Source organism: Lissotriton vulgaris, chromosome 1_1 (assembly GCF_964263255.1).
Source record: "Lissotriton vulgaris chromosome 1_1, aLisVul1.2, whole genome shotgun sequence".
Lineage (NCBI taxonomy): Eukaryota > Metazoa > Chordata > Amphibia > Caudata > Salamandridae > Lissotriton > Lissotriton vulgaris.
Window position 1 is genome coordinate 1,753,897,917 of NC_141685.1, and position 24,782 is coordinate 1,753,922,698.

Consider the following 24,782-nt stretch of genomic DNA (forward strand, 5'->3'; position numbering starts at 1 on the left):
AGCCATTGTTCCAGGCTCCAACCCATGCGACTTCTCCTCCCGAGCAGCCGCCGACCTGGTACTCACACAGGCCCAATCAGGTGTACCCAGCATCTCAGAATGAGTCCGGTATTCCACCTCCTTCCAAGCTTTGTGCTCCATATCATTGCCCAGCAGACAATCGACTGGCACGGCGGGGCTTACGGCAACTCGAAGTGAACCTGCAACCCCTCCCCACTCAAAGGGAACCTCAGCCACGGGATAGTGGCTCATTCTGCCGTCATCCATTGCGGCTGGATGAAGTACGCCTGGAATCACCTGCTCTGAGGACACCAGATGACTCCTGACTATAGTCATACTGGCTCCTGTATCTCTCAGAGCTTCCCCTCTATGGCCATTGATGGTGACCCATTGCCCATACTTGGTAGTATTTGGGGGCACCTGGATCTTTGGAACCATCTCCCGATCACCCAGGGACACCCGCCCATTTCCTCCCCTTAACTAAGGGCATCTCCTCCCCGAGCGCTACACTAGCAACTCCCGGGGCCTTTCCTCCAGTGGGAGGGGGTGGTCTCTTTGGGCATTTCGCGTCTCCCTTATAATGTCCAATACCACCGCACTCAAAGCAATGGACAACCCTTGGCTGCTGACTCTGGCCAGGATTAGGGTTCTTTTGCGGGCTAGCCTTAGAGTTGGAGAAGAAACTTTTCCCCTTAAAGTTATTTTGGGGGCCTTTGGAGAACTCCTGTTTCTTATTATCTCCCCCCTCTTTCTTCTGGGGAGCGCCCTGTCCGGACTTCTGAGAATCTCCTCCCGTCCCCTTCGTGGACACTCGAGTACTTACCCAAATGTCCGCCTTCTCAGCAAGCTTACGGGGGCAAGTAAGTTTGCGGTCTACCAGGTGCTGCCTCAGCTCGGGAAGACATTTCTCGAGTAGATGTTCCTTGAGTATGAGATTGTACAACCCTTGATAGTCTTCCACCTCACTACCTTGTACCCACCCATCCAGGGCTTTCTTGGCATAATCCAGGAAGTCAACCCAATTCTGTGAGCTCAGTTTATGGCTGCCCCTAAACCTCTGCCGGTATTTCTCGGGGGACAACCCAAACTTTCTGATGAGCGCCACCTTCATGGCGGGGTAGTCTACCTGATCCTCCCGGTCTGGGGCCAATAGGGCATCCCTACCTGTTGGAGGCATGTAGCGATACAATCCACCACCCCAATGCTTCTCATGGATCCCATGGGCTCTTAAGGAGACCTCATAGGCTGCCAGCCACTTAGCTATGCCATCCCCAACAGTATAGCTAGCGACCACGTCCTTGGGTAAGTGAGGCCTGAGCTCCCTGGCAAATTCCTTAGACTCGACACCCTCCGGAGTGATGTTATGGGCCCTGAGGTCGACTTCTCGTAGCTTGAACTCGTGTTCCATCCTCTTCCCTTCCATCTCCAGCTTGGCGAACTCCCACCTCAATTGTCTTTCCTCTCTTCTATCAGCTAACTCGGTCTCTGACAACCCTCCTGTTGATGCACTGCTGCCCTCCCGTGAGGTTACCTTGGGGCTGATTATCATCTCACCCACCCCCAGGGGACATTCCGCAGCTCTCTCAACGACAGTACCCCTGTCTGACTCCTCCTCCTCTACCATACCCTCCGGATGCGCCTCCACCCAGGCTCGCAGACTAATGCGGAGCTCCTCTCTTTTGGCCCCTCGCCTAACGAACACTCCCCTTTCCTGACAGAACTCTTTGAGCTGCGCCACGGTATAGGTCTCCAGCTCTGACATATCGAATTCCATCTTGTCAGTGAAAAGTGTGGACAACCACCTCGAAGTAGGTTACAAGGATAGGAACTCTGAGGGTCACCTCCACCCACCTCCAGAAGAGAATTTGGAAAAAACTAAATATTGGATTGGAGGGCCGCTGGGAGAAAACTCCGGGTGTGTACCTGTGGCGCACACGGAATTATTATGGGGTCCAAAACAAGCACGGCTCGTAATCCCACCCGCTGAGCACCAATTTTATGTTGGACCTGCGATGGGCAAGCCCAGCACAAAGGGGGGTAGCTTGGCTCAAGTGTCAAGGCAAGTGAAGGTTGTCGTGTTAAGCCGGCTTTGACCCAATAATATCTCCTTGAACAACCACCAAAAATAAGGACACCACACCACTGTTGTAGAAAAATACGATTCCTTTATGTAATAAGTTCTCTGTTTGAATGGGGATCAGTTAGGAAAGTACATACATATTTCTTTTGGCCACAATTTGCTGGGTTTTGATTCCGGGTTGAATACAGTAAATATATCAGGAATAAATATCATAAATAAATAGAATAAATATCAGGAATAGGTATCATCAATAAATAGAATAAATATCAGGAATAAATATCATCAATAAATAGAATAAATATCAGGAATAAGTATCATCAATAAATAGAATAAATATCACTTTTGTTCAGCAGAATAAATACTGGTTCATTTAAATAAACAAACACATGTTCATTCTGGTATCGCTGCCACCAATTAAATATGTCAGGAACATTGACTTGCAATACGTTTCAGGATAGAAAGATTACTCTTACAGTTTATGAAGACTTCACTGCTAACGAATACAGGCTTCTCTGGGCACAAGAGGGTGTTGGGACTCTTTGAGAATCACTCGGGGGATAAGCGCATATATCTACAAAGCAAGGAAACACAGTGAGCACTTCGTTTACACTCGGCTGCCACCGGGTTGAGTTCTCTGTTTGCCAGTGGGGTCTAAGCGCGCCTAGGGGCTTTGTTACCGCTAGCACTCAGGCGGCACCAGTTCAAAGTCTTTAGACTGACAAACGGGGCTGCCAAAGAGGTCACACAATCTTCGCGCTCAGTCAAGTAAATGCCGGTTCACAGTTCCTTTTTAACAGCGCTTCCCACCTGAAGAGACGGTCCCACCTCACATCGGCTGCAATCGAAAAGCGATTGTCAGGTTCAGCACTTCTCTCGCCAGCGACGGGTTCTCAGGGGCTCCACGGACCTCCCTCCGACTTCCTCAAACAGGGATGGTTCCCGCCCACAGCTACAGCCGCCGATTCACTGGGGGGGGGCAGAGACAGTAGTCCCGCCCAACGTAGGCCGGCCTTTCCCGGCCCCGGCGCACCACCTCACCTCAATCTGCGCAGGAAGCACTCTACGCCTGTGGAGCTCGGAGACGTCCGAGCTCCTCGCTGGAGGCGTCGGTCACACAAGGGGCACAGATCGCGGCGAATTTGCTCTCGCCTCGCGACCCAAGTCGGTCGTAATTCACCACGAGGGGGGGAAGGCACACGAAAACGGCCACAGTCTTTTGGGGGTGACGAGGCACTCGCTGGGCAGGCGCTGTAGGCGCGAGGTCACCGCACACACAGCTGACTGGAAGGCCAGTCAGGATCCACGCCAGTGACTCTTGCTTGCTCTACTGCCCGCGCTACCAGCTGCCTCAGGGGGTCAACAGGGCAGGTGTCAATCTGGTGTCAAGTTTGGAATCTCCTTCTTCACCTAGATCTGGAACATTATCCTATCTAGTCTTCAGGTCATCTAAAATGGCCGCCAGGGACTGGACCTTATATAGCCAGTGCCCCGAGGTGCTGGCTCGTGCCAGTAGGTTCTAGAACCTTCTTTGGGCTAGGCCAATGACATGGCACTTCTGGGGTATTTGGGTCTCTAACAGCCACCATACTGGGGTTCTAGAGCAGCCATTTTGTGTACCTGAGGGAAATAAAGTAATTCCTGTCAGGAATGCACGCCAAGTAAAAGAGCGCCAAAACCTTGAAAGGTCAAGGTTCATGGAGGCTCCAAGGGGAGTCACTCACATGAGGAAAATGGATGGCCACCATTTTGAGGTCATTCATACAGGTTGCCAATCCCAGTCTATAATGTCACAGGTTCCTTGTAAATAGGTGCCAAAAACCTTGTAAACAACTGGGCGTCAAGGAACATCTAGCCCCATGAAACAGCACACAAAAGGTCCTGGTAGACAAAGAAAAGCGACAAATTTTGGGAGGTACAGGGGAACAAAAGAAATCATAGTGATGAGGGAACTCTCAGAAGCAGACGGGTCTAACAACATTGGACGGCGTTTGGGCGGTATGTTGGGTGGAGTAGAAATGAGTTCCAAGCAGTAGCCATTCTGGATAATTTGTCTCACCCACCTGTCTGTCATGATAGTGTTCCAGACTGGTAGGAATTGTGTTAATTGTCCTCCGACTGGTGTTAAATGGTCTGGAGGGAGTGTGAACAAGTCACTGTTTAGAGGTGGAGGCTCTGGTGGTGTTACTACCACGTCCTCTACCCTTGTTATTGTTCCCTCTATAACCTCCTCTATTGGGGCCTCTATTAAAGGTGCTTTGTGTAGTACTTTTCAATGAGGAAGAGGCCTGGGATGTGCTGCCTCTGTCTGAGCCTCGAAAAGAGGAGCCTCGAAAAGAGGAGCGACGAAAAGAGCTTCAAGACTGTTGAAATTGAAGTGCACCCATGGACTTAGCGGTGTCGGTATCTTTTTTCATCTTTTCTAAGATGGTATCAACTGCAGGGCCAAACAAGAAATCCTGGTTAATCGGTTGATTGAGTATGGTAGATTGCACTTCATTCTTAAAACCAGAAATGCGGAGCCAGGCATGCCTGCGTAGTAACACACTAGTGTTGACAGACCTAGCGGATGTATCCGCTACGTCAAAGGCGCATTTTATGGATGCGTTGGTGATGAATTTCCCTTCCTGTATTAGGTCATTTGCTTTGGCCTTTTAGGGTTCTGGTAGGTGTTGTAATAACCCTTCCAGTTCATCATAGTGTGCTCTGTCATAGCGTGCTAGGAGAGCTTGTGTATTGGCAATTCTCCAGGAATTAGCTGCTTGAGAAGCTACTCTTTTGCCTGAGGCTTCTAAAATCTTTGACTCCTTGTCGGGAGGGGGGCATCACCTGTTTGCGAATAGGCTCTTTTCCTTGCATTAGATCCAACTAGGGAGTCTAGTGGTAGCTGAGCCTTGATATAAGAGGGGTCTGTAGGGGCTGGTTTATATTTCTTTTCAATTCTTAGATTGAGTACACGCGCTCTAGCTGGGTCTTTAAAGATGTCTGGTGCATGCTTTAGTACTCCCTTTAACATAGGTAGTATACGTACAGTCTTCTCTGATGTTGGGAGGGTGTTAAATAGGAAACCCTCTTCTATAGGGTCAGTGTGCATGTTTACACCATGATACTGAGCTGCTCTGTCTTCCACCTGGTTAAAAGCGACAGTGTTGTCAGTAGGAGATGGCTTTGTGGGGTATGTGGAGGGATCGGGTATGGGTTGTGTATCATATGGGTCATTAGGGTCATTCTGATCGTCCCATGTGTCATCTTGGTTTCCTTGATCGTAAGGGTCCATAAAATCCTGTTGAGGATCTTCACCCATGTCTTCTCCCTCATCATAATGTGGAGGTGTAGGAGAATATGGAACATAAGGCATGATAGGAGTGAAAGGAGGAGGTGTAAAAGGTCTTGAAGGGGATGTCCCAAAGTCTTTTTTCTTAGGAGAAACAGGAGAAGGAGCTTTAGTGTCCAGTCTTCTCTTGTTCATACTGTAAACTGCTATATGTCCTGTTTCAGGTTCTATATACAGTCTATTCTGGTCTTGGCTCACTGGATCAGGATGAAAGAGTTCTTCTTCTACTGTCCGTGGCTTTGGCGCCAAGATTTTTGGATCGGCCGCTTTCTTGTTCTTATGTTTCCGTAGAGCTGTATTTGGCTCTATGTCTTTTGTCGGCTCAACTGCGTTTTTCGGGTCGACGTTCTTGTTCGACTCGAGGGTCTTTTTCGGCTCGACTGTTTTTCAGCTCGATGTGCTTTTTCGGCTCGATTGCCTTTCTCGCGTCCACTGCCTTCTTCGGCTCGTCGGTATTCTTCGGCTCGACGCCTTTCTTCGGGTCGATACCCTTTTTCGGGTCGATACCCTTTTTTGGATCAACGACCTTTTTCGGGTCGACAGTCTTTTTTGGATCGACGACCTTTTTCGGGTCGACAGTCTTTTTAGGATCGACCACCTTTTTCGGGGCAACAGTCTTTTTAGGATCGACAACCTTTTTCGGGTCGATGATCTTCTTTGGATCGACGTCCTTTTTTGTGTTGACGCTCTTTTTCGGGTCGACGACTTTCTTGGTGTCGGTGCCCGTTCTCGGCTCTGTGGCCTTTTTTGAGTCGATAGACTTTTTGGGAAGTGTTTTGCTCGGTACCGGTGTACCGGAAGGCTTAGGTGTAGTCTTCGTAGCCGAGCCGGAAGGCGGGCTTTTGAAGCTGTGTTTCGGTCTCGGCTAAGGCATTTGGGCGATGCTTTGACCGGAGCCTTGGACGGAGGTGGAAGCAGGGTAGGGGCTTTGGTACTCACGGTTTGCCCCGGTGGAATCTCGTCATCGGAGTCCGACTAGTCTTCTACGGTGACTAGCTCTAAGTCGGAGTCCGCTGCCTCTGGAAGTTCATGTTCGTCCTCGAAAATGTTTTCTGGTTCTGGTGCCTGCCGCTGCATCTCTAGTCGGGCAGCTCTTCGGTTCCGGATAGTTTTCGTCGACCGGAACTGAGCACAAGCTGGACAGTTTTCTTTGTTGTGCTCCGGAGACAGGCACCTGTTGCATACTGTATGCTTGTCGCTATGTGGGAACTTGGATCGACATTGTGGGCATCTTTTGAACGGGGTCCTTTCCATCCGCAGGAGGCCCACATGGCGTCGAAAAGGCTCAACGGCCCGCGTCGACGACCAGATATAGATGGAAAGAGTTGTTGAGTTGAGGGATACCGAGCGGAAACAATACAGTCGAAAGTTGAAGGTTTTCGGCCTTTAAATCTTGGAAAACTTTGGTCCCGAAGTTGGAGTTGTCGAAGTGCACCCGAACCCAATGGCGGAGAAAAACAATCTGAGGATGGAGAAGATGCCCATGCGCACTGTAGTCCAGGGGAGGAGTCACCCATCTCGTGATACTTCGAAGACTCTTCCAAGACAACAAGGAGCAAACATCCAGACCCAACACTAGGCGGCGATCTATGCTGAGATATGAATTCAGCAGCCCACATGCCTCGAACATACATATATTTACATATTCTTTTTATATATGCGCGCACACACACAAGTAGAGTGTTGGAGAGATGAGAAGTAGGGTACGGAGTATCAAGTACTAGTATGCGAGAGTGCAAACATTTATTCCAAGCATCCTGCAGAATGAACCACCTCTAGCTCTGATCAACACTTCTCAGTGGAGGAAAGAGGAGATCAGGTTGTGGGGAAGTGTTTTTCTAAGCTTTCAAGAAAATATTCTTTAATTTTAGTTGCAGGTTTTGGGGAGGAAGTCCTGTAGGTGACGTGCAGACCCCAAAGTGCCCTGATTCATCAGGTTGTGTATTTAAAAGGAGGAATATTGAGCGAACCTTTACTGGGTGATTGATTTTGTTGATTGGAAGTCTAACTAATAAATTAGGCACAAAACCTTCTCTCTCGAATCCAAGGAAATCAGTGATTGCTTGTCATTAACAAATGCCCTCATGACAAAGCAGAATTGGGATGGGAGAGGAGGGGCTTCACACTGATAGCATGTGGGCTCTCATGCATCCTTGCAGAAGAGTGAAGATTGGTGCCAAATAAAGCATCAGGTACAAAGCTATGAACACTGTACAAGGCATAAGAATAGTTTAGCATCAAACAGCTCTACATACATGCCCACCACACATGCACTACGGAAGAAGAGACAGTGAGAAGAGTATTTTTTTTTTGTTTTAGAAGAAAACTATGGTCATACCTTAAATTTAGCTGTGATCTGGTTTATCAGTGGAATAAACTCTTGAAGATCCTTTGCCTCACAATCTTTAAGCATGTGTTCTGATGCAGTAGGGATGAATGGAAGAACTTCTTCCTCCAAGCAGATAATCATGCGATGAAGGAAGGTTCTAACACCACCTCGAAGGACTTCCTTTTGTAAGGGGCAGCTGAGAACTGGCAAAAATGTCTGTAAGCAGTCAAGGTACACCTCAGAACACCCACAATGTTTCACTGTTTGTTTATTGCTAAAAGCTTTGCTGGTTCGGCTGCATGAAGGAAAAACAAAATTAAACAAATATATTTTATCTTCTCCAAAACATATTCTCCTTACTTCATATTCATTCACAATTGTACTGTGTCACCCCTGCTTTAAAGCCATCATAAAAATATAAATAAGCAACATGACTATTCACAAAGAGCTCAAAAGGAGATTCATGGAGCTGTAACATACAGGAAATGTGTGTTCCCTTAACACCATCGATGCTAGTGTTATTTTCCTCCTGTGCTGGAACTTGAGATTCCCCATTGTTCATGACGAGCTCAGCTCGTCATGAGTGTATGGAGGTGTACATCATGACGAGCTGAGCTCGTCATGAGCGTCCAAGGAGTTAATGCAAGGCTCAACTAAGTGTTACCAGACACTCGGTCTGATAACACTAGGGAGGAGACTCTAGTCACACTAAAATGTTTTTCAGGCACCTGAAAAAGGCAATAATTAACTTTAGAAAACGGTGCAATTTACAAGTGCAGTTCTTGGACTGTCCTCTCCATTCGATAGGTGTTCAAATGCATCCCACACACACAGACTTCAGTCTACCAAATATTTCTCTTTGTCTATTTATCTTTATAAGCGTTTCAATGAGTACACATCTCAATAAATGGTGAATACCTGGACTGCACATATAACCAAAAAAGTATCACAGAAAATCTAGTAAACTACTTCTCGATGGAGCAGTTCTATGAGGATATGAACCACCAGAACCAGGTAGAATTGTCTCTGCCTCTGACCAGAGTCCCAACCTGAAGTCTCATATGCAACCTCATCTTCCATGGACCCAATTTTACAACTGCTACATGCAGTCCATCAGTATTTAATTTGCCTTTAAATGAACACAGTTCATCTCTTTTATCTCCTTAATTTCTTAGGAAAAAATAAAATACTGAGTGCGCCCATGAAGTCTTAACCTCAAATGTTTTTCAGGAGCACAAATCTTTTTTTAAGGTGCTGGTACCCTTTACATATTAGGTAGACAAAGTTGCAACAATATTAAGTAATTCACATGCAATGTCTCTGAGCAGAATCATCAGGCAATCATTATACAGGATTCACATATTACAACAATGTGTTACACCCCCTCATTCTCAAGAAGGTCATGTTCATAATCTTCTCTACTTGCATCCCCAAAATTCCAAATGTTTATGCATGAAATGATTCACAGAAAATGTGACTATCGGCAGCTCTGGATGGTGTAAAGTTTACCAGATTCACTAGAGAATCATTAACAGAGGACTATTCAATGAACCCACTGCTTAGAGCTGCGTGTTGTAGTTAAAACCCCTATGTAGGATTTTAAAAGATGTTAATCTGAAGAAAGGCTGTGTAGCAACCTCCTTGAGGTAAGAAAGGGCTTTGTCCCAGTCAAAATCGGACCGGATCTGTCATCCATTTCTCCTTTGGACTCATTATTTGTCAAGCAAAATAAAATTATGGTACTGTTTAGCTTTAGAGTAGACCATTTGGCTAATTCTTCCATTACAACACTAGCTTCTAGAGGGAGCGATCTTGTAAGCTCATCTAAACCATCCATCGAGCCTCTATAGCAGATCTGACTTTGAAGTACTTAACATATTTCTGTGTAACTCTAAATTCTATTGGTAGGTTGGGAGAAGGGATTTTATCCACTGTCTCAAACTGGATACCCCAGCTTCGAAATACTAATAAGGTCTAGACCCGCTAGTCCCCAGCTTCATAAATTCTCTCAATAAGGTACATGCCCTATATAATGGGCTTCCCTCCTCACTTTACTATGCTTATCCAATGGGTTTCAATGCTGTGAACCAAGCAGTAACATTTTTATTATAGCCCTGGACACATTCCTGGGCGATTTCCATCCTGTACCCAAAGTGAAGATACCTGTGCGTCCCCAAATATAGTCTGTCCAGCCTAATGACAAACACATCAAAAGGAGCATAGACTGTTAAAGTAGGACAACACAATGCACTAAGGCTTCGATAGAGCAATACGAGGGCCCTTCAGGCTCCACAGGAACGTGCATATCATGTCAGTGGCCTGAAAGAAAAAGACTTCTCAGGCCAAGAATGGAGTATTTTGTAGAAAATTCTCTTTTAGCCAAAAAATATATATATCTTGGCAAAAAGATCATTTTCTATAGGTTTGGCCTGCCCAACAGAGAGAATGATAAAGGAGCCAATTGTACTGCATCATTCTTCAAGTCCCTAAACAGAACAGAGAGGTTATGCCTGTAAAAGGTGTTTTGATCCCTGGAGATTGCTATCCACAGGTAAGGGAATCCATCCTCATAAGTCTTAATAGATTCATGAAAGCAGGCCTTAAACTGTATGAGAAAAAGGGAAGGCTTTCCCGATTAAACTTGAAACTAGAGTAAGCACCAATCTCTCCAAACAACATCAGCATCTTAGGAATGGAGATGCTAACATCCACAATGAATAAAAGAATATCAACTGCATACAGAGCAACTCTGTCTTCTGTACCATCTTACTAACGAAAGCCTTTTATAGGTGCGCTCCTTCCAGAACCAACAGGCCATATAGTCAAAGCCAAATGAGACAAAAGTGGGACAATGAACAACCCTCGCCAACTTAAGCTTCCAAACAAGAAACCGCTTATCTTGAACATAGGATTAGAGTTTGTATATAGCAAGCGTCTCAAAAGCAAAATGTTCATCTTCAGTGGGACAAAAACAATAAGGATATAGCTATGGGGGAGTTTGGAGGGAGGAGTTGGTGGCTTAGAAGGTCTTCCACCTGATGGCCTCTCCATCCAGCAACACCTCTGCAACAATCCTAAACCCTTATAACTCTTAAAGACAAGGCATTTCTCCAACTGTAGCGCCTGTGCCTTCATTATGGAATGTAACTCTGTTGTAATGGTGGAGAAAATATGGTAGAGTTGCAAAATCTCTTGTACAGGGATCTGTATAGGTGCCAGTAAGCAAACTAACTGCAAGTCTACCACTTGATGCAGACTCACTTCTCTGTAGGACAATTGCATCTCCTTGTCCTCTCCCTTGCCTTGAGCACAACTTTCCTAGGCCACACTGTAGTGCAAACAAGGCAGGTCTCTACCAGAGTCTCTCCATTGGTAGCTGCCTCAATGTTCTGTGAAACAGTGTTGTGCTGAGTTCACAACACTGCAGGTTGCTATGAATGGCGCATCAGCATGGGAGACCCCCATCCGGGTGTACTCAAAATACATCCATTCCCATTGGTTTTGCTGCACAATTGTCTCTATTCACCACTAGTTTCCTATCAAATTAATATCGTGGTTTCATAACAGATTTACAACCTTCAGTATAACGAAGGATCACCCTCTTTGCTGTTAATGGTGGCATTTTCTTCCACCATCTAATCAACACATTTTAGTCAAGCCTTTTCTGTCCTAGTCCTCATAAGTGACATTTTCTCCAGCTTACTACTACCTGCTCGTCCTCACCTCCCAAGGGTTTCCACCTGTACATACTATTGTGGATATACCAGGCAAGGAGATGAGTATAGCCAGCTTGTGTGAGCCAGCTAAAAACTAGAGTGCAGACGTACTAGAACAAGAGGTTAGGTCGTTGGAAGCCTGGAAGGCCATGGCAGCTAAGGAGACAGCCTATATAGCCTTGCCTAAACAGCAGGTAATGGGAGACTGGTGTGTTACATGTATACTGCAGGTCTGGTTGATGGACTATGAACTGTGAGAGATATACGCTGCAGCAAAAAGCAACCCAAAAAAATTGGAAAGTCACAGGAGGGCAATGTAGTCTTTCCATATTTTTGCACATTCTTTTCACTTTATATGTGCAGGAGCTGGCTGATGTCATCCAAAAGCATTGCACATAATTCCACTAATATATGATTTGACACCCAGCTTGCTGGCATCTTCAAACGCAGTTCCTGAGTCAGCATTTAAGTCCACGACCAACTGTTGACAAAGCACACTGGCTGAAAAGATGTTCACTATATTAAAGGGCACTTTGACAATTGAGTACTCTTAATGACTACACATCACCAGAAATGAGTGCAAGCCTTTGAGTTCACATGAATAATCTAGGGGAAACAATGCTGGATGCAAACATTCCCTTCTCACTGAAAAGTAATTTCTAACTTAAGGCAAACACTGCAGTTCAGATGATAAGATTATTCTCTCGATTAGAACCTAAAACACCCATATTTTGCCATCTTCACTTCATGCCTGTGCCATCTTTGCTGCTAGCTTGTAACCATCAATATCCAGTTCAAGCTGCAATTAACGAGATTAAAGGATCAAGGCTGCATACCTTTTATTTCAGCAGATATTTGAGAACTAGAGTCTTATATGATCAGATGAGGTCATTCTGCCCGAGTAGGACAGTACATCTGACACTAACAAGATGGGCCCCCTGTTGCAGCTGTGGCGGTTTGGACGCCTCTCCACATAATCCTACATGCTTACTTTACTCTTATCGGCTAATACATGATCTATTTTCCACCGCCTTTTATACTCCGAAGTAAATTGGTTTAATTTTACTGTATTGCAATATGTACCAATGTGATCTGTTTTGTATAGCTTTACCCCAGAGAAAGTCTGGTTTTAAATCGAAAAAAAGAGAACAATGGTTTGATAAGTGTGCCACGGTAGAGACCACCAAATGGGCTTCTGTTAGGATGCGGACAGCTGTATTAAGCAAAGAATGCTCGTCACCTAGACATAAGAGCAATCTAGAAAGGGTCGAACACCATGGATCTAGCATGTGTGGAAGAGACCTGGCTCAGGCTCCACCAGGAGACAGTCTAAACATTCCTTTGAATGCTAATTGTCTTTAACCCGAAAGGACACCAGAGTGTTAGGAGAAGTGCATTTCTAATGGGAAAAAAGAATGGAAAATAATGTAAAAATACAATTACAAACAAATAACTGAATAATTATATGTGGTCTAACCCACCTGGCAAAGCCAACAGCATGGTTAAGGCAGTCTGCCAGTACCACTTGTCGCTCCTCATTTTTCTCGGTCATCAGCTTTCCTAATACAATCTTAAACTTTTCCAGCAAAGGATTTAACAACTTTCTCATCAGAAGCCACTTCTGTTCTCCTGGGATGTCGCTGTTAACAATCAGCACTCCAGCTGCCTCATAAATAAAGAGCTGATCATCACTAGTTAGCAAGCCATGAAAACCATTCTCCTGAAACAAAAATAATAAGGTGCTTATAACCCTACATAAAATAACAATTTAACACAAATTATAAACATGTCAGCAAAAACAGGAGCAATCCAGAAAAAACAATTATTCCTTCAAACTCGTTAATGAAAAAATTAAAGCTTACACTAACTTATGACACACTTAATGGTTGGTTGGTTGATTGCTTTATTTCGATATGCATATATCATAAAAGCGATACAAAAAGTTAAAACAGCATGTCGAAGAAAATATGACTGTGCAATAAATAAAAGCATTAAAAACACGTTAAACCATCATAAATTAGTTAAAAAGAGATTAAATTGATACTGACAGTCTTCTAAGTCTAATCAACCAGGCCCATTTTAAGAACTTAGCAACGGCACAAACAATCGAGGGGGCAGTGTCAGTTAAAAGAATCCGAAGGGCGACAGAGTGCTGGCGAGTACCCAATTCTCTGCAGATAGGGCCGAGCCAGCGTGTTCTTGGTCGGCCGTAATCAGGGCATTCAAAAAGAAAATGTGGCACAGTCTCTGGTTTGTCGGGACAGAGAGCACAGTATCGTGAAGAGGGCTGGGAGTTATTCCACCTGGAGCAGAGATCAGCCAAGGGTAGTAGCCCCAGCCGAAATTTGATATACAGGGACCGGTCCATGGCAATTGTTATTAGGTCCATGTATGGCTCGTAGGCAACAACATCTTTTATCAACAGGAAAGCTGCGGTGGCTTTGCAATGGTGCTGATTACTGTTGCGCTTCATGCGGACCCACTCCCAGAACAGTCTTTTTAGGGTCTCCTTCGGGGGAGCGGAGTGGCTATCCCAGCAGGAATCCAAGCCTAGGTCCCCTAGAAGGTGTTTGATGTTCTTCAACCATTTGATTCTGTGCCATCCGTCAGAGTGCATCACCTCAGCCAGGCCGTCAGCATAAGGTTTTAGCTCCGGTACCCTCCACAGTCGGGCCCAGAGCAAGAGGGGTCGAAGGCGAGCCTGGTCCCCTATCGCTTTACAGCCTGCATCCATGAGCACTGGGATAGTCGGACTACTTGATGGTATGGCAAGGAGGTCTTTGATGAATTTATTTTCCGCCTTGCACAGTAGATCCACTTTACCCAGACCCCATAATTCGGCTCCGTACAATGACCCAGGGACCGCACGGGCTTTGTAAATATCAAGTAGAGGGGCAACACAGTGTTTAGTTGAGTTATTAAACTCTTTGAGAAGAGCCCCCCCCACCCTTTTATGGGTCAATACCATTTTGTTGATATGGGCGTTCCAGTTCATCACGTCATTGAGTCGGATTCCCAGATAATCAAATTCTGCCACTCTTTCTAGGGGTATTGAATTCAAAATAGGGGGGCGACCAAGCTTACGGGGCGGGTGCAGAACCAAATACTTAGTCTTTTCAACATTGATGACAAGGCCCCTGGAGGTGCAGAAGTCCTGGAAACGATTCAGCAATGTCTGAAGGCCTTGGGGTGTTTTAGAAATGAGGAGGGTGTCATCGGCGAACAGCAAGGTTGGAATTTTTACGCCTCCCAGAGTGGGAGCGTCTGCTGGTTCGCCGAGTAGGTGGTCTACCACCCCATTAATATAGAGGGAAAATAAGGTAGGAGCCAGGACGCAGCCCTGCCTTACTCCCCTCTCGACCCTGATCTTATCGGTCTTTTCCCCGTTCATCCCCCATCTAACCTGGGCATAGGTGTTATTGTGCAGTTTGATAAGGAGGTTTAATAAATACCGGGGCATCCCTAAATTGTGTAACACCCTCCAGAGTTCCTCCCTAGGAACCAGGTCAAAGGCAGTCTTTAGGTCAATGAAGGCCAAATAAAGACTGCCTTTGCCTAGCTCCACCACCTTCCAGTGTATTAACAGGAGCCTAAATACCTGTTCGATGGTTCCGGTACCTGAGCGGAACCCAGCTTGCATGTCGGACAGGATGTGGTTTTCATCCACCCATTGCGTAATCCTCCCCAAAATCACTTTCCCCGCTAATTTCTGGGACGAATCTATTAGGCTTATAGGCCTATAGTTCCCAGGTAGGTCCCTACTACCCTTCTTGTAAATGGGAACCACCTCAGCACCCCTCCACGAATCTGGTACCGGGCCTCCAGCGGAAATTGCGTTGAGGAGTACAGAAATTATTACCCCCCACTCTTCCGAGTATGCTCGCAGGAGATCACCTGGGAGGCCATCCGGGCCAGCTGCTTTAAGTGGGACCAGAGTTTTGATTTGGTTTGTAACCTCCAAAACTGTAAAGGATTCGAGGTCTTGGATTGGACTAGAGGGCGGGGTGGCAAAGGGGTCATTTAGTGGGCCTTCAATGGCAGAATAGAGATTTTGGAAATGCGAGAGCCAAGTTTGGGCATTGATGGTGCAGGGCCTCATAAAGTCGTCAGGTCGGTTCCTAATTCCCACCAGGTCCCAGAAGCGTTTTGCGTCTTTCCCGCGACTGGCGGTCAAAAGGTCCTGCCAGAAGTTATCCTCCCACTCTATTTTAGCATTTTTTTGACAGAGTGCGTAGTGCCTCCTGGCCACCCTAGTCCTAGATGGTAGTTTAGATTTTACTGCTTCAATGAGAAGTGACTTCGCCTCCCTGCACTTCTGATTGAACCAACCCAATCTGCCTTGTGGGCTAGGTTTCCTTCTATTTGTTTTGACTGGCACTACGAAAAGATCGCCAATGGCCTGTGTTATTGTGCAGAACCTCGAGGTCACCTCCGGCAGCCCGTCCACCTGGATGTCCAAATTAGTTAGGGCTGAGGCAAGAAGCTGCCTAATGGCAGAGGTTTTCTCCTCAGAGAGTGCTAACTTTGCCCACTTTAGCCGCCGACCACAGTTGGCAACTACTGACAGATCCGGGGTGGGGTTACAGGGAGTTCTAGTCACGGGGGAGGACATCCACCTGTGAGACATGGTGAGAGAGAGAAGATTGTGATCACTCTCGACAGATGGTATAACCACCATGTCCTCCACCATGCTCCACAGATGAATGTCAAGGAGAAGATAATCGATCCGTGACGTGTGCCCTGACCTATTATAAGTGTGGACCCCGGCTTTGTCAGACCTGGTCCTGCCATTGGCGGCCCTAAGGCCAAACTCCATGACTATCGAATTAATCTGGAGGGCCACTTCTGACCACCTTTTAATGGGGTTCAGTTCAAGGGATGGAATCCCCCACCTGGCATCGAGTTCCTCTTGATCCGATAAGATTTCAAGGTCCAGGGGCTCAAAAGTGCAGTTAAAATCGCCCCCCACCAGGGTGCAGGACCTATGGGGTGATGAGCGGAGCTGGGCTTCTAAGCAGGATATTATTGGAGATTCTCTGCCCCCCTTTGTGCCTCGGGCATAAATGTTAAAAATGTTTAAAATAACTCGGCCTTGGGAGTTTTTCAGCACTATGTTCAAGAGATCAGGGCATTTAGTGTCCCGCTCCACCACCCTGCAGTTGAGTTCTGAAGCCACCCAAATTAGGAGGCCACCCGAAGGGCGGCCCCTGCCGGTTGCACTACGGGCTGCTGGCAGGAAGTGGGTGGAGTAACCTGCCTTATGCAGGGGCACCCCGCTCCAGGTTTCCTGGAACATGCATATGGAGTACTGCTCCACCAGCAAGTTCCAGTCAGGGAGCGCTAGCTTCCTCTCGAGACCCGCCACATTCCAGCTGAAAACCCTAACCGAGGGGTCCGTCACAGCTGCAATGCTACGGATCCCGACGAGGGGCGGCGTCTCCGCAGCCCCCGCAACGGGAGGATCAACCTGTAAGCCGGGAACTACTCCAGTTTCCCCTTGCTCTGGGGCAATCTTGTCGCTATCCTGGGATTGTAGTGCAGTCAAGGAGCAGCAGGTTTTTGGAGAGGGGATGGGCTCAGCAACAGGATTAAGAACCTCAAGATCATCCCCGGGAACGTCAAGGAGTCAGCAGCCCCAGAAGCCCCAGTTCTGCATTACTGGCGCTGGGTAGGGATGCTGCGCGAAGACTCCCAGGGAGGGAAGGCCGTGGGCGATATTTAGAGGAGGGGGCCCGACAGGGCATAGTGGAGTGGTCGGGAACGTACTAGGGTAAAAGAAGGATAGGTCGACAGCATCTACCCCCATTCCAGCCGTACGGCCTTGGGAGCATATTGCGTGGGCGGCTCTTATATCTTGAAAATTAACCACCACGCAATCGCCCTCAAAGAGTTTTTTCCCGTAGCCGATCCAGCTCACCCTGCGCACCCCAAGGATCAGGCCATCTACACCCACTGGAAGAGGTCTATTAGTTTTCATCCAGTGAATGACTTTATTTTTCAACGCCTGGGTTGTTTCCTGTTGGTATTCTTTTAAAAGAGGAACTTTGGTAAGGACAACCACATAGGGATGACATTCAGGTGGGAGGTTTACCGGGGGGCACCTGCGTGGCGGGATGTGCTCTGGGACTGCTAGGGGAAGAGTTTGTGGCAAAGAGGGGGTTTTAGGCACAGGCGGATTTTTGGGAGGGAAGGTTGGATTAGTAGTCCTAGCGACAGGTGCCGCTCCGATAGTTATGTCAGACGCAGCACTTGCCGAGAGGGCACCCAGGCCAGTCCCTTTCTTCTGTTGACTCTTTTGTGCAGGATTCGGCACAAGTGCCGTTACTGTTGAAGAGGTAGAACCGTGCACCTGAGCTACGTGGGTGAGTTCACTGGTCGTCGACCGCTTCGCACCGGCCGGAGGGACAGAGACAAGGGCTTTCCCTGAGGCCGGTGTTTTAGCCGGCAACGACGGCTGGGCTCTAGTTGGTTGGCCAACTAGGGCCTCCCTAGCCACATTCCTATCTGGGATGAATTCAGATGGTTTAGGTTGCACTTTCAGCAGGGTTTTCAAGGAAAAAAAGTTGTCCCTTGTTGCCTGTTCAAAATTATCTAGTCTAACCCCCAGGTTCCTAACTTGGTCAAGTAACGGGTTGAACAAAGATTTTAGCAAATTCTCGAGAGACTCGAGAGGAGTAACCTGATTCGCAAGAACCGGTGTGACTGGGGGCAGGGGTAACGGTGTAGGGAGCTCGACTGCATGCTGAGAGGGGACTATAGACCCAGGGGTTTCCAACTCCCCAGAGCCTTGGTGTGTAATGACCCTGTTTAATTTTGTCCTGGATCGCTTATGAAGCATGGAATAATTCCCCCTCCTAGTGTTGATTCCCCTTTTCCTTTTCCTATGGACCCGCAATGATGGAATCTGGGGATGAGGTGATGTGTGAGGTGAGGGGTCGATAGGAGCCGCAAGAGACCTGTTTGCCAGAGGGCTGGCTGTGTATGACGGTGGGCCAGAAGCAATAGCCTCGGTAAAGCAGCTGCCTGTGGTAGGAAGTGATATGAGGCTTTCTATTCTGTCTAGTCCAGCCTCTAGTGCTGCAATTTGGTGCTCATCTGTTTGGGATGAGATGGCGGGGGGGATAGGCGGCGATAGAGCATGGGCCACCGTTCCCAAGGAGGACCGCTTAGATGCAAGAAAGTCAAGCGAAAGGCGGCGTTCCGTCATTGCGATCTCCTTTTCAATGACGTTAGCCACCCGGGTGATAAATTTGTCCATTGTTCCAATCGTCGTGGCACCCCCTATAGCACTAGCTCCGCCACCCCTCAAGGCTTTGCCGGATCTGGTGGACATGGTGGGTCCGGAGCCTGCAGTTAGACTCGGGGGGCAGAAGGAGAAAGGGGGGTGGCCCAGCCCAGCCTCAGACAGCCCCTGACTGCCACAGACTGCCCGCCCTTTGCTCGGGCTTCGCTCGGCGTCCCGCTCGCGTCCCGCTGAGCGACAGGCTGTTTGTTATGTAGTGGGCGTTGCAGGCAGGGGGCGTGTCTCAAGGTGGGCGCGTCCGCTCTCAGGGCAGGGGAAGCAGGGACTCCTGGTCTACAGAGTCCCTGCGAGCGCCTGTTAGTTGGTCCTTCCTGGCGCCTCCCAGTCCTGGCATGCAGCTCTCACCACTCCCTCCTCTGAGCCTCCAAGCCGCGAAGCGGCACCCGCGGAGCGGGTGCGGCGAGAGGCAGCGGCAGAACAAGCGGAACAGGCACACCCCGGCGAGAGGCCAGAATCCAGCGCAGGAACAGCAGCAACCAAAGCACAGTTCAGGTGGGTCCCGGCGGCTTGTGGGGACACGCGCCTTTTCACCTGGTCAGGCGGGGGGCGTGTCTCAAGGTGGGCGCGTCCGCTCTCAGGGCAGGGGAAGCAGGGACTCCTGGTCTACAGAGTCCCTGCGAGCGCCTGTTAGTTGGTCCTTCCTGGCGCCTCCCAGTCCTGGCATGCAGCTCTCACCACTCCCTCCTCTGAGCCTCCAAGCCGCGAAGCGGCACCCGCGGAGCGGGTGCGGCGAGAGGCAGCGGCAGAACAAGCGGAACAGGCACACCCCGGCGAGAGGCCAGAATCCAGCGCAGGAACAGCAGCAACCAAAGCACAGTTCAGGTGGGTCCCGGCGGCTTGTGGGGACACGCGCCTTTTCACCTGGTCAGGCGGGGGGCGTGTCTCAAGGTGGGCGCGTCCGCTCTCAGGGCAGGGGAAGCAGGGACTCCTGGTCTACAGAGTCCCTGCGAGCGCCTGTTAGTTGGTCCTTCCTGGCGCCTCCCAGTCCTGGCATGCAGCTCTCACCACTCCCTCCTCTGAGCCTCCAAGCCGCGAAGCGGCACCCGCGGAGCGGGTGCGGCGAGAGGCAGCGGCAGAACAAGCGGAACAGGCACACCCCGGCGAGAGGCCAGAATCCAGCGCAGGAACAGCAGCAACCAAAGCACAGTTCAGGTGGGTCCCGGCGGCTTGTGGGGACACGCGCCTTTTCACCTGGTCAGGCGGGGGGCGTGTCTCAAGGTGGGCGCGTCCGCTCTCAGGGCAGGGGAAGCAGGGACTCCTGGTCTACAGAGTCCCTGCGAGCGCCTGTTAGTTGGTCCTTCCTGGCGCCTCCCAGTCCTGGCATGCAGCTCTCACCACTCCCTCCTCTGAGCCTCCAAGCCGCGAAGCGGCACCCGCGGAGCGGGTGCGGCGAGAGGCAGCGGCAGAACGAGCGGAACAGGCACACCCCGGCGAGAGGCCAGAATCCAGCGCAGGAACAGCAGCAACCAAAGCACAGTTCCACACTTAATAATACACGCATATGAATCAGTCTTTTCAGGAGAACAATATTGTGAATTCTTGACTCCATATTCATCCCAAGCTCTTGTTAAAAAATCTTTCATTACTTGTTTTTCTATTTGAACAAACCTTCCTAAAGGAGACATGAACGGTGATGCTGCGGTGCTAAAGTGCAAAAAGTGAAAAACAACGTTTTGGCTGCCTTTTTTATATCCACAAAGGGATACTACTGAGTCACAATTCTTTATTTTCAGGCAGCAAATAGAAAGCACGAGCACTGATGAGATTCACCAATCTGAGGAGAAAAAAGGCAGACTTTCTACAGTGGGATGGCCAATTATGAAACAAGGGATGCACGGCTAGGGAGGGGTGTCCAACTCATAGAACTATGAAAGGCAGAACAGGAGATCAATTTATTGAGGAGGTACAGAGGGCAGGATCCTGAGGGTAGGTTTCTCTTTTCTGTTCGTAGGCAAGTTTTGGAAAGGGGGAATAGAAGAGGGAAGAAAAAGCTCAGACAATAGTAGTAAGAGGGAAACACTGGAGGCTGGATCCTGAAGGGGGCGCACATGGATTGTGAAACGAGAATTAATTAGCAAAGAAGAGACCTGCAAATAAAGTCACACGCTCCCAGATGAGGGTGGGCTCATGTGAATCCACAGCACTACACGCTTGCAAAGATGCTTACAGGGAAGGTATAATTTTGCTTTGTAATATGTGTTGCTGATACACATACTCTCCATGAACTGCAACGTAGTATCCCCCTACAAGCGGCGGCTAGCATGTGGATGATGCAGATGTCTTTAATAAAGTATTTAAGACTGTCTGGCCAACCTTTGCTTGCTGTTAGGCAAAGATATCCACCCAAAAGTGATGATGAAAGTGTGAGGGGTTGCCCAAGTAGCTGCGTTACATATATCAGCTATCAGGATGTTGCCAAGAAGGCCACGTTTGTTGCTTTTTAACATGTAGAATGTGTCTTGGAGATAACATGTAAAGATCTTTTGGCTTTGTGGCATTAAGTTTGGATGTATTTGACTATCCATCTGGCAAAACCAGTCTTAGAATTAGGTTGGTCCTTATGGGGTTTGGCAAAAGCTACAGACAGATGGTAGACATTGTAAAAGGGCTGCATTCTGTCAATTTACATTAGAGGTGAGAAAAGCAATTTCAAATAAAAGAAATGGAGAGGGCTAGAGTGGAAGGGCTCAAAGGGGGAACCCATGAGCTTGGAAAGGACCACACTGGAGCAGGGGAACTCTGGAGTCCTCTGAGACACTTCATAAACATTTTAATTACAGGCATGCGAAAAAGAGAGAATGTTCCCAGTTTTTGCATGTAAGCAGCTGTGGCTGCCAAATGCAGCCGTGTGGAAGTGTATGCGAGGCCTGATTTCTGTAGATGGGGCAGATAAGAGATGATATCCTGGATCATAGGCTTAAGAGGGTTGACGATTCAGAGAATGCACAAATGGTGCGCTGCCTCTGCTTTATGTTAGTGTTGGTTCAGGCCATATTCACGGTCACAGTGGAGATCTCTGTTCACAGACTTGTGGCCATTGAGGGAAAATGGAAATCATCTTCCTCTTTCTGGTCAGACTCGGAGGAGAAAACTTCCTCTGGATTAGGCAATGGTTGAAGGGGCGGAACGCCCAAAGCAGTGGCGTCTTCACCCACTTCGATATCAAGCAGGGCTTGTGATCTGGAGATGCCTGGGATGCTGTTTGGGATTGCCATATTTTCAAAAAACAGAGGTCCTTAGTAAAGAAGGGGAAATTCAGATAATAAATATAGACTAGATAGAACTATATTTTTAAGAATGCCCAGCCGGACACTTTAATTTCTTAATAGCAATAATACAGAAAAGGGGGAATAAAACACAAAGTGTGATGAACGTGGGACACCAGCCAATGTCCGGCTAACACACTTGGGGAGCAAACACAGGGGAAGGAATATTCAGGCAAAATCGGTTTATCTAACAATCAAAATTACAAGAAGATAATCCACAGTATACACATATGCATGTTCAATTTGTGTGTTAACTATGCATTTAGTGCATTTGTTGTCGACGACGTTTCGAACCTCACAAATTATTGGTTCATCCTCAGGACAAAAATGATTGCCTAAAGAGTTAACAATTAAGCTTGAAACCACAGTCGGGATAAGCTGAAAATCACTTAGCCAAGAGTGGGCAATATTTCAAGTGAATTTCAAGGGGTGGAATCAGCGTAAATAGACCGGAATCCTAGGGAACGATGCCTTGGTCCAGAGATCGGGAGTCAAAGAGGTGCAGGTCCACAGTGGGGGTCCTTGCACGGCGTGAGGCAGCCTTCACTATGGGATTGCCATAGCATCTTTTGATGTGAGCAACACCACTTGAATGGAAGGGGCGGGGAGGAAGGCCTCACACGCAGCGTTGAGGTCGGGGGAGAGGCATAGATTACAAACCTGGTGTCGTTCAGACCAGTACTTTGCATGGTACTGAGGACAGGTCTGGAAAGACGTCTGTTCACTACAAAAGATTCATTGAAAATGAGAGGCACGTGACCACGGACGGGTCAAGAGGTCATAACATTGGGAGTCGATCAACTAAGGTCAGTCTCTGAAGGATGTCACTAACACCGCAGGTGCCGCAAGCCATGTGGGCCAGAAGAAACAAGATAGGCACAACGAATTACAGAGCCCAATCGATACAAATTTGACCCAATGGCGTTAAAAAACATTCAGTCGGTGTCCATGTGCATTGCCAGCTAAGGGTGGAGTCACAGGTCATCCTCTGAAAAGAAAGACTTTCTTTGAAGAAAAACAACTTGCAAACATCTGAGCCCAAGACATTTGCCATGAGTATGCAGAGCATGTGTATCTACAGCAACACAGGCTACGACTAGAACTAAGATGAAGAACTGAACTTAGACTAAGAATTTGACTAAGACTGAGAACCTGCACTCTTAATGTTGACAAGTGAAATAAAAAGTAACTTGTTGGGTATGAAGTAAAATATCCCTAATATGACAAAATAAGCTGATTGGAACCGAAATAAACAATGGTTAACTCCAAATGTTTAACGGTTCTCCTCTTTCCCGAACACAGGTACCAGTCAGGCAATTATACACTCCCATAACTCAAGACCAGAACAGGATCTCAGTCTCAGAGCTACCCAGGCACTTCAGTAACGAGCAGGGTTTTGTAAAGGTAAACTGTTGCGAACCGAATTGACATTAACCTTTGTTTTTTTTCGCAGGAAGATGAACAACTTGTTTCACCTTTCTTATATCAACCTTGTATTTTAATTTTTTTGGTCCTGATCATCTTCCCTTGGCTCAAACTATCACCCCCACGTTTACAATCCAGTGAGGACTGCAGGGTATTAGGGGACCTTTGGGAGCATGTTGCCTCTGTAATCATAGCAGAAAGAACGACTTTCGACCTCGGAAGCTTCAAGGCGAAGTATCCCCTGAAACATACAAGCACCATCCCTGCGCACTAATGTCAGTTTCTAAGTTCCCTTTCTGCACCCTCAGACGAGAAACATGAACAATTGCTGGGTCAGTTGACCTCTAAATCTGGATCTTATTAGAGGTTATATAGAGGCCACTACACGGAACAGAAAAGTTGGAGGGCTGTGAGGAATGTGTGGTTTGATAGAGTACCAACAGAAAGAGCAGTACCAAAGGTATGCCAACTTGATCTTCTGATGGACAATTCTAATTGCAGAATCCATATCTTAGAATATATATCAAAGCAGTAGCTTCTAAGATGGAGGGTCAGTGGAGGGTAATCAGCTGAAAAAGTCCTACAGGACCACGATACAAAGTGTTATTTCGGCCTGAAGTGACCATGCAGTTGTGCCTCATGAAAGTATGCATCGACACCCAAGTCCCAGCCTTACAGAAGGCAAGCTCCGGCACTCCACGAGCTAATGGAGTGGTAGCAGCCTTAGCCTTGGTAGAATGGGTTCTCAGAACTTTTAGGTGCTGTTTTTTGACCAGCGCATAACAAATCTTGATGTACATGACTAGCCACCTCAAAATGTCCTTTTCTGCACAGCCTTCCCTTTCTTTATCCTGGAGTACCCCACAAAAAGCAGATTCTCTGCACAGTGTTGATTGATACAATCAATGTAAAAGCTTAAAAACGGTTTAGGATCCAGCAGATGGAGTATTTCCTTTTCTATCGAGGGATGAGGGGGAGAAAAGAACACAGGCACGGAGATGTACTGCCCTATGTGAAAGGGAATTATGACTGTTGGCAAAGAATGTCGCTCAAGTCCTCAGCACCAATTTGTCAGGGTAAAAGCTGGTGTGTGGTACTTTGCGCTGGAAATGCCTGAAATTCACTCATGCGATGAGCTGAAATAATTGTGATGGGGGAGGCAGTCTTCAAAGTCGGGCACAAGCAACTATGCATCGACATGAAGCGCTTACACAAGTGAAACGTCAAATCCAAGTTAAGGTTCCACTGTGGCATCACAAATGGCTTGGTAGGGAACAGGTATGCCAAACCCTTAATAAATATAATCACATTAGGTGATATGAACAAGGACTG

General features: G+C 47.7%; 1 protein-coding gene across 1 annotated transcript in view; it reads right to left on the bottom strand.

Annotated features, from left to right (window-relative positions):
- The window catches only part of XPOT (exportin for tRNA), a 566,463-nt gene that overhangs the window by 172,683 nt on the left and 368,998 nt on the right, over positions 1 to 24,782 (bottom strand). The window contains exons 17-18 of the mRNA XM_086919056.1: positions 12,938 to 13,176; positions 7,750 to 8,035 (exon numbers count right to left, since the gene is read on the bottom strand). Of these exons, the coding sequence (XP_086775182.1) occupies positions 7,750 to 8,035; positions 12,938 to 13,176 (525 nt within the window). The remainder of the gene's footprint in view (positions 1 to 7,749; positions 8,036 to 12,937; positions 13,177 to 24,782) is intronic.